General features: G+C 32.6%; 1 protein-coding gene across 1 annotated transcript; it reads right to left on the bottom strand.

Moving 5' to 3' along the window:
- Positions 1-3,378: 3,378 nt before the first annotated feature.
- LOC145091797 (26S proteasome non-ATPase regulatory subunit 7 homolog A) lies at positions 3,379-6,870 on the bottom strand. Its single transcript, XM_079029599.1, has 10 exons — positions 6,545-6,870; positions 4,921-5,013; positions 4,748-4,829; positions 4,571-4,667; positions 4,368-4,443; positions 4,204-4,262; positions 3,995-4,117; positions 3,850-3,907; positions 3,675-3,760; positions 3,379-3,591 (listed from the first exon to the last, which is right to left on the bottom strand). Exons 1-10 carry the CDS (start codon positions 6,729-6,731, stop codon positions 3,520-3,522), a joined length of 933 nt encoding a protein of 310 aa, XP_078885725.1. The 5' UTR covers positions 6,732-6,870; the 3' UTR covers positions 3,379-3,519.
- Between the last annotated feature and the right edge of the window lie 2,013 nt (positions 6,871-8,883).

Genomic DNA, 8,883 nt, shown 5'->3' with positions numbered 1-8,883 from the left:
TTTTAAAAAGTATTTGGATTAACTTTTACATGTAAAATAACTAAAAAAATACATGCTTTTAAAAGTTTCAAGAGTTTGAACGGGTTATAAAAGTAATTTAACTTTGAAAGGGTAAAAAAGTTTCAAAAAGTCAGGTTTAGCTGACTTTTCAAAAAGTTCATTTTTCTTATATACGAAAAGGAGCTTTTAAAAGATCTTTTGTCTTTACCAAACACCTTTTAGCTCCTTTTTAACTTTACAAAAAAATAAAAGTCAAATGATGTTTTAAAAGATAAAACAAATACACTTTTATAACCTATATTAAGCTCCATAGTGGAACATGTTCTCCATAACCACAATTAGTACCCTAAACTAAAGTTTTAGTTTGAATATCTATATTTTCATCTCATCGCCACGTTTCTAGGTCAATTTTAAACTTTCTATTCCGAAATCCAAATTGTTTCACAAAGCAAGAACAATTTTAACTACTTAAATACTGATAAACCTTAATTAGTGAAGTTAAATGACTCATGGATGTCTACTCGAAAAAAGTGAGAACTTATCAATTTTACTTCTACATAATAGTTTTCAAAAAAAAAAAAAAAAAAAAAAAAAAAAACAAATTATTGTACTCTAATCCATGCGTCTAGATGATTTATAAGGAAAATGCAAAAATAATCATGTTTTTCTACACGGTACATATGCACATGTGAAGATCCACATATGTATGCATATACAGTGTGCAGATCATCTGCTCATACGAACAAATATCGATGGATTTTTTTTTCAACAAATGTTTTAGATAAGATGATAGGATTAGTTTGGTGTATCTTTTTCAAATGACGTGTAGAAAAAGTTCTTATTTTAAGTGGAGTTCTCGGTTATTTTAAGTTCTCATACCTAGGCTTGGTAATGGAGCGGGTTTTGACCCTGATCCGATCCAAACCCTTAACAATTATATGGGTTTGGAGCATAGTTTTTGATCCGTTTACCCGTTAACGATCCGTACCCACTAACCCTTTTATTAAAAGGGTCAGGTATGGATCATCACCGATCCGCTCCGTTTATAACCCGCCCCATATAAATTTTAGAAAAATAAATTTATTTTTATATTGCCTAAAGTTTACATTAAATTCCAATTAGAAGTCCAAAGAGAAAATGTCAAAGACTAAATTGTTTTTACATAGGACTCTTTGGACTCACCTTCTAGACTTTCAGTCTTCTCCCACGAGTCATGATTTCATTTCATTTATATTTCATCATGTAATCACCAATTTCATTTATAAATCAATAAGGTCATTTATCAACCAGAAGAAAGTGTGTAATTGCTATTCTCTATCAATGCAATCGACGGTCAAACCAATCGAAAGTAACTAAAATAATGATTTTAATTCCAATAGAAAGCCCTCGAGTACATAATGTGTTTATAAATCAAAACTTATTTTTATTTAATAAATTTAATTTTATGATTTAAGTAAAATGTGTTTGATTATTCAAAAAACCTACGGGTTACGGGGCGGGTTTGGATATCTGTTAATTCGGTGGATAAGGGTATGGGTTTGATTATTCAAAACCCTGCGGGTTATGGAGCGGTGACGAAAATTATTGATAAATACTTTTTCTTCATTCCAAAAATTAAATAAATAACATGATCGTTCTAATAACTTATTGGGATAGAATATTGTTAATAGAAATATAATAAGTGTAATATTCTATCAAAATATTATAATGTAGATAATTTAAATTGTTTAATAATATTCTGATAGAATGTTACCTAACACATATTTTTATTAGTATTCATTATAATGGTGCTTTTTTATATTATTTGTTTCTTTTTTATTTTTTGAAGCCGAAATATGTGGCCAGAATATATAAATATATTCCATTTGTTCAAATATTATTAGAAGTCCATGAAAAGATTCAAACCCTATAAATTCAAGAATGGGTCATAGACACGAGTCAAAAAGAATTACGTATCATTGTAGGTAAAGACTCGGTTTTGACTGTGAATATAAAAATTGGCTCTGAATTTGCAAAGATGAATTGCATATTTTAAAATTATCTGTTTTTCAATTACAAAATCGTATTTGAAAATCAGATACAATTTAATTTGCAATAAAAAAATGTAAAATAAATTGTATTAGGGGGGGGGGGGGGGGGGGGGGGAGTAGAGATTAGAGAAGCACCATACTCCAATAAGGAAAATGATAATAAAACACTATACTATAGAAATAAATAGATTATACTATAGAAATAAATAGAAGTCTATTAGCTGACTATATACTTTATTCGTTTGAGAGTATGAGAACACGAGCTTTTTTAACCTAAGCATAATAAATATAAAATTTATTTATATTGATAGTATGAAATTTATTTATCACGTTAGGATTGTTTATTTAACTCAATAAGTATTTTTTTGATAAAAATGTGTATTAGCTTATATGGTGACCAATAAAGCTTCTTAAAAAATGTTTGGATACGGTAGCAACAAATTATAAGTTAATAAGTTGTTCTTTTTTTTTAAATATTTCTATTAGCTTATAGTTATTTTATAGTCATTTTTTGATCTTTTAAAAATTCATAAGTATGTGACTTTTCAAAAACAAAATTTTAAATGTAGTAAAAGGTTGTTTCTAAAAACATCTTTGTATTTACCAAGCATTTTTTAAACTTATTAAATTTTAAAAACCTAATAAGTCAATATAGTTCTCAAATTCAATCACACTTCACAAACACACCCAGTAATGCTAAAAGAATTATAGACAACATATTTTTGTATTACATAAAAATATATAGGTAAAATCGGGCCTACTACTCGCTCGTTTTCTCCGCTTTTCTATCCATGTTTTTTGATCTTTCTCGGAAAACATTTACTTTTTTTCTAGTTTTTTCTTTTTTTTTAATGGTTCTCAATAGTAGAAGTAGGCAATGTGCGTTTATGTGAAACAGATCTATGAAAAAAATGTTAAATTACAAATTCATTCTAAATTATGTTTGAGAGGGCACAATGTTTCAAATTTTATTTACTATATAGTATAAATAAATAAATAAATCTAAATTATGTTATAGTGGTTTAGCTATTGTTATTTATGAGGTTATCTAGACCAAATTAGTTGATTTGCTTTTACGTCAAATCAAATTGTTTGCATTTTTCTATTCAGAATAAAACAAAATTCAGGTTTATGAATGTCAACATTGACTAAAAAAATACTGTTAGTCTGTTACTCTATAACTACTGATTTAAAATCATAACTAAATAGTCATATAAAACTTGTTGAGTCGAGTAAAATTTAAGTTTGACAGATTTTTGAACAAACACCATCAAAAAGGTTAAAAATAAACCATGCTTGAAGTTGAAAGTTGAGATCTCAAGAGGTGTTAAAATAAAAAAAAAAAACAAAAAAAAAACCAACATATTGTCCATTAAAAAAGGGGTAACAAATATCCAGCAACGATAAAAAAATATCATAATGAAATTAGCGACTAAATCACCATCAATTATGGAAGTCTTGCTTTCTTTCTCTGATTAATCCACAATTCTTAGCTCCCAGCAACAGGTGGAACTGCTGTTGGTTTTGCATCCTCAGCTTTCTCATGTTCTTTGTTAAGCATCTGAAAACACCCAAACATCATCAAATCCATTTTTAAAAAAATAATAAAAAGGAATTCATGTTGTGTAATGAATGGTGTTTTACCTTGTTATTGATCAAATTGTGAAGGGCTATGACACTTCTGATCAGAGAAGAAAGGTAGATAACAAGCATCTGATCATTTGTTTTCACTGCAACCAAAATTAATAAAACACCCATCATCATCATAACTATTTTTTTTTATTCAGTATTAAAAAAAAAAAAAAAAGAATGTATATACCTGCAAATGCCTTTATCAAATCAGCAACATTCAGATTTGGTAGAAGGTTAAACACGTCCTGCAATTCAAAACCAAACATATAATAAGATATTTATTTATAATTTATAATTTATAATTATATTAGTTAGAAAGAATAGATAGATACCTGTAGATGATACAAAATTTCATGGTTTAACGGAAGCTTTCCATCAATAACAAGGTCCAGATATCCACGTATCTCCTTCAGCCTTGCATCTAAACCCTTCAAAGCTGCCAACTTTCCAGTTACCTACATTTTTATAAAAAAAATATTCATTCAATATACAAAATATAACCTAAAAAATAAAGAGGTGGGAGTGTGGGTTAGGGCAGGACCTCTGTTGCAAGGGTGCTGATAGTTGTATCCTTCACATCTCTAAGCAAGTGCTCCACTCCTGAAGAAAAAAAAATAAAGAAATAGCAAACATTAAACTCTATTGAAATAACAAAGTATAAGCTCCCTCCCTAATCCCTATGTAATAATAAATAATAGAGTTTACCAATTTCTTCAACTTCATGAGCAGCAATTTCTGAGGGCACATGAACAAAAACCTTCTGGCTTTTCTGAGTGGCATTCTGGAAGGAAGATGGTGATTGTTTAGTTTCACATCAAGAGATAGAATAATGTAACAACAGATTTGTTTTATAAACAAAATAAATCTCAAAATGTATAAAAATAATAATAATAAGTGATTGTACTTACCTCTTTAACCTCTTCAATAGCATAGTATGCTTTAGTGGGTATTCCCAATTCCTTTGGTTGGACATCTATAATCACCAATACAGGATTTGGGACGTAGCTGCAGCAACAAGATTCCTCAGTTCAAAATCACAAAATAAAAAGCATTAACTTAAGAGTGTGTAAAATCCTAATGCTTACTCGTTAAATAAACCATGAACATCAAGATCATTCTCCCTTAGCTTTGGACCAGTGCTATACCATCCTACCACATGCTCCTTAGCTGCAACAACATACAAACTTCAATATTTTAGAATAATATTAATAGCTGCTCTTTATTTATAGTATTTCAGATCAGCTCAGATCATTATTACCGTTGATTCTCTTGAACATGGAGAACATGGCCTCATGATAGTTGTGATCAAGAAACCAAATGCTCGGATCCTTTTCATCTTCCTCAAAAGGCACTACACAACAACAACAACAACAACACTCTCATTAATTTACAACAATATTGATTGAAATTGATCAGCTGTATAGTTTTTACTTCTTTTTTCTTGATTTCATAGTCTCAAAAACACAAAAGCAAAGTGGGTGCCATTTAAGGAAAAATACTTTGCAAAGTCAAAGTGTGAAACAATGGTGGATGAGGAACCTGTCTTAACCTCCCTAATCCTCCTATAGATAGAGGACATGAGTGCCATTTAAACCATTTCTTTTTCAAATGGAAATCCTATCAATATGTAGCTTAGTATTTTATCAAAATGTTATTGTTTTGTCGATGGAACTAAACTTGAATCCTTCTTATAGATTAAAGTGTTGTTCGGCCATAAACAAAATCTCCAGACACCTTGTACAAGTTACCACAGCAGATAGCAAAATAGTTTATATAAGAAAACTAAAATAAGATGAGCAAAAGCAACACTAGCTCAGGAAATGCCTCTCACTGAAGTACTGAGCTCACAAGACAACGGGATACTATTAGCATTTGGATAAAAGGTGAACATAAATCCTATATACAGATACAGAAGAAGTCTCATAAAGTGAAGAGTGTAACATTTCATTGGCTAACTTACTCTTATTATCAGTAACCCTAAATGTATAACTGACATGTACTATAACCATTAAATATACACCATAATAGTAATGTTCTTGTCAATTTCAACAATTTTATCATGACTCATATAGTGCATAGATGTGTACATGAGGAGATACGATTACAAGTTCCATTTACTTGATAACAAAGAGAATTTGCGTTAGTCCCATGAAACAGAGGCCGATGTGTAAATGGATAGCATCTTGCTTTAAGAGTGCCTTCACCGAAGATGACTATAGCAAACACCAATTATAATTATAATGCATATGATGCCTTATAACTTAAATCGTTGTAGATTCCATTATATCTGGTTTTTTCATTCAATTTCAAATTATGTTTTTGACATAGGTTTGTGATGTGTGTGAAAGTAGGGGATGGATTTTATTTGAAAGTGTATCACTTCATCCTTGCAGTACATAGCAGTCAGCTTCTCTAATATAAGTTATATAACAAGAGCTAGATGGAGTTGCATGAGCACTTCCTGCATCATTCAAATCGATTTCACACTAAGAATTTTGAATCCAACTCAAAAGTCAAAACATACCCCTTTTCAGTACCTCAACAAAAATAAAACTAAGGAAGTGACTTCTTATATTTTGAAATTTTGGCATAATATAATCATAACTAGAAACAGAATCGGGTACTCATCCTTAAGAATTGAATCGTTTATCCGAATAACTCACCAGATCCCATCTCTACTTGTAATATACTCCTAATTACCAAGTCCAAGTTTTCATCACTATCTATTGCCACCGATTGGGTATGTTATGCAGGTCTAAGCAACGAAAATTAACAAAAACAAGAATCTCAAATTTGAGCCAAAAACAACTAGGCAAAACGTTCAGATCCAAATAAACTCTCGAATAAATAAGTCCCAAAAGCATAAATGGATCGGGGAAAACCTGCGTAGCTGTTTGTGACGTCGACGGTCCCTTTGAAGGAACTACCGAGGAGAACACCAACGACACGTTTGCGAGTGTCTTTTGCGACTCTATAGTAGTTGTCGACGATGCTAAGGAGTACTAAAGGGTGTACGACCACCTTCTCGATCGGCCGTGCTGACAACTGCTGTGACTTAATCACATCCATTTTTCGAAATTTTCAGATGAAAGTCCTTTCGCTAGAATTGATGATTTTGTGTAGGACGAAAGCGTATGGAGTCCCTAATTTGAAACGAAAGAAGGGTTTCGTGCAAAAACCCTTTTTGTCTTTGGAACTCGCTTTCTACTCAAGAAAGGAATCTCGGGTTATATGTACCGGTTTGGTTCTTACCCGATTTGAATAAGGATCAGCAAAAGTTATAGGTTAAATTACACATAACGGTCCCTATGGTTTAAGTTAGTTTTCATGTTTGGTCCCTAAACTATTTTTTTAACTTAGACGGACCCTTTTACTTTAAATTATTGCGTATTTCATCTCTAACATATATTAAAGACAATTTTGCCCTTATTCATTTCTTTTTTAATTTTCTTATAATTGATTTCATATATATTTCATTTTATAAGTTTTTTTTTTAGTACCAATAGATTTTACATTTTTACCCTCGTCCCTATTCACAGCCTCGTTCAATGATTCAGAAATCACTCCAACCACCACCCACAACAACCACTGTTGGTCCGGCAACACCTTCATTCACCACCATTAACCACCACCAGGTACTAGGTCAAAATCATTTTCATTCAATGTGAAAACATAATTAACAAAAAATTCCTAGATCAAGAAAGCTAACAGTTACAAACCTTTCATTATTATCTTAAAAATTGAAAACAAGTAAGCAAAAAATCCGTTAAAACATGAATCGGGTAAGCAACAAAGCCCTTTGAATTTGGTAAGCATTGTACCATTTAAAACGCAATCGATGATGAACCCATAAATCAAAAATTGAAATGTTTTTAAACCCATTTGGACATAAGATCGACTCTAGAATAAAACACAAAGTTTGGTGTTGGTGAAGATGAATATCAATCACGGAAATCGATGTAAAACTCATTTGACAAGAAAATCAATGAAGTAGATGATATTTAAAACACATCTTGGTGCTTTCAGGTCATTGGTTCTCCGTCAACACTTTTAGTGAATGTTCCTAATGGCAAAGTAAGTAATCGAGGCTAAGAAAACGGGAGAGAGATAGATAAAGACTGAGATATGGAGAGAGACAGGAAGTGTAACGCTCATCAATACGGTCCAAAAATTTTCATTTTTTTAGTTATTAAATAAAACCATGGTTATCAAAACATTCCATCAAAACACGAGTCAAAGTATTTCAAAACATTATTATCAGAGTTTCCAAATCAAAACATCAGAGTAAACATCCCAGGCTAAAACATCACGGTGTGTGCAATGCAGTCATCTCGAGCTCTTCCCTTTGCTACCAAAAGTACCTGAAACCAAAACTAAAAATCGAAAGCACGAAGCTTAGTGAGTTCCCTATACTACCACATACCATACACATAATCACATATAATGGGCCTCTGCCCCTACCTCGAGCCGCGCCTGGCATCGAGCCCCGCTCGGTATACAGATCTGTTTCTTCCAGGCCCCGCCTATCACTGGGCCTCGCCCGTTATACACGTCCAAACAATATCATATAATCATGCTAGCACATAAAGAATCATACACAGTACTATATGCTCCAGTCCTAAGGCCTCGCCTATCATGGGCCCCGCCTCTACTCTGCTAATGATGAGATATGGAACCCCGTCCACACTCCACTAGTGATGAGACATGAGACCCCGCCCACACTCACCTCCCTAACCAGGCACATACAAGTATCACAAATACAACAAGTATAATCAGACATGCACATAATCATCGGGTACCACTCGGCATCGAACATTAGTCCGGAAACACACATATAAACCTTCCTCAGGCACCGCCCGGCATCAGACCTTAGTCCGGAAAAGCATACATATAAACATTCATTGGGCACCGCCCGACATCGGATCATAATCTGGAACATACAAACACACGCACACACACATACACACACACACACACACATATATATATATATATATATATATAGGGCAACATTTGTGTCTTCGACCCGTTCAAGCAAGAGGAAACTCACCTCACACTGCTGAAGTCCCGCGGATAATCCTCTAACTGCTAGCTGGCAAATCCACAAACTGTTAATCCTTCGACTCCTCGAGAAACTAATTTGTAACACCCAAAGTCTGGAAGGCCAAGAAAGGAAAGAAAACCCTAATTTTAAGGGACGGCTCGGCGAGCCCGAGCGGGA

This window comes from Lactuca serriola, chromosome 3 (assembly GCF_051521515.1).
Source record: "Lactuca serriola cultivar US96UC23 chromosome 3, Lser_US96UC23_V15, whole genome shotgun sequence".
Lineage (NCBI taxonomy): Eukaryota > Viridiplantae > Streptophyta > Magnoliopsida > Asterales > Asteraceae > Lactuca > Lactuca serriola.
This window is presented reverse-complemented; position numbering and strand designations above follow the sequence as displayed.

What these genes read in the sequence shown, in the direction of transcription:
- LOC145091797 (XM_079029599.1), bottom strand. Translation starts at nt 6,731, where the DNA reads ATGGATGTGATTAAGTCACAGCAGTTGTCAGCACGGCCGATCGAGAAG. An exon ending in CGTCACAAACAGCTACGCAG is followed by an intron (nt 5,014 to 6,544) that starts GTTTTCCCCGAT and finishes GTTGTTGTGTAG; the next exon opens with TGCCTTTTGAGGAAGATGAA. An exon ending in TCATGAAGTTGAAGAAATTG is followed by an intron (nt 4,263 to 4,367) that starts GTAAACTCTATT and finishes TTTTTTCTTCAG; the next exon opens with GAGTGGAGCACTTGCTTAGA.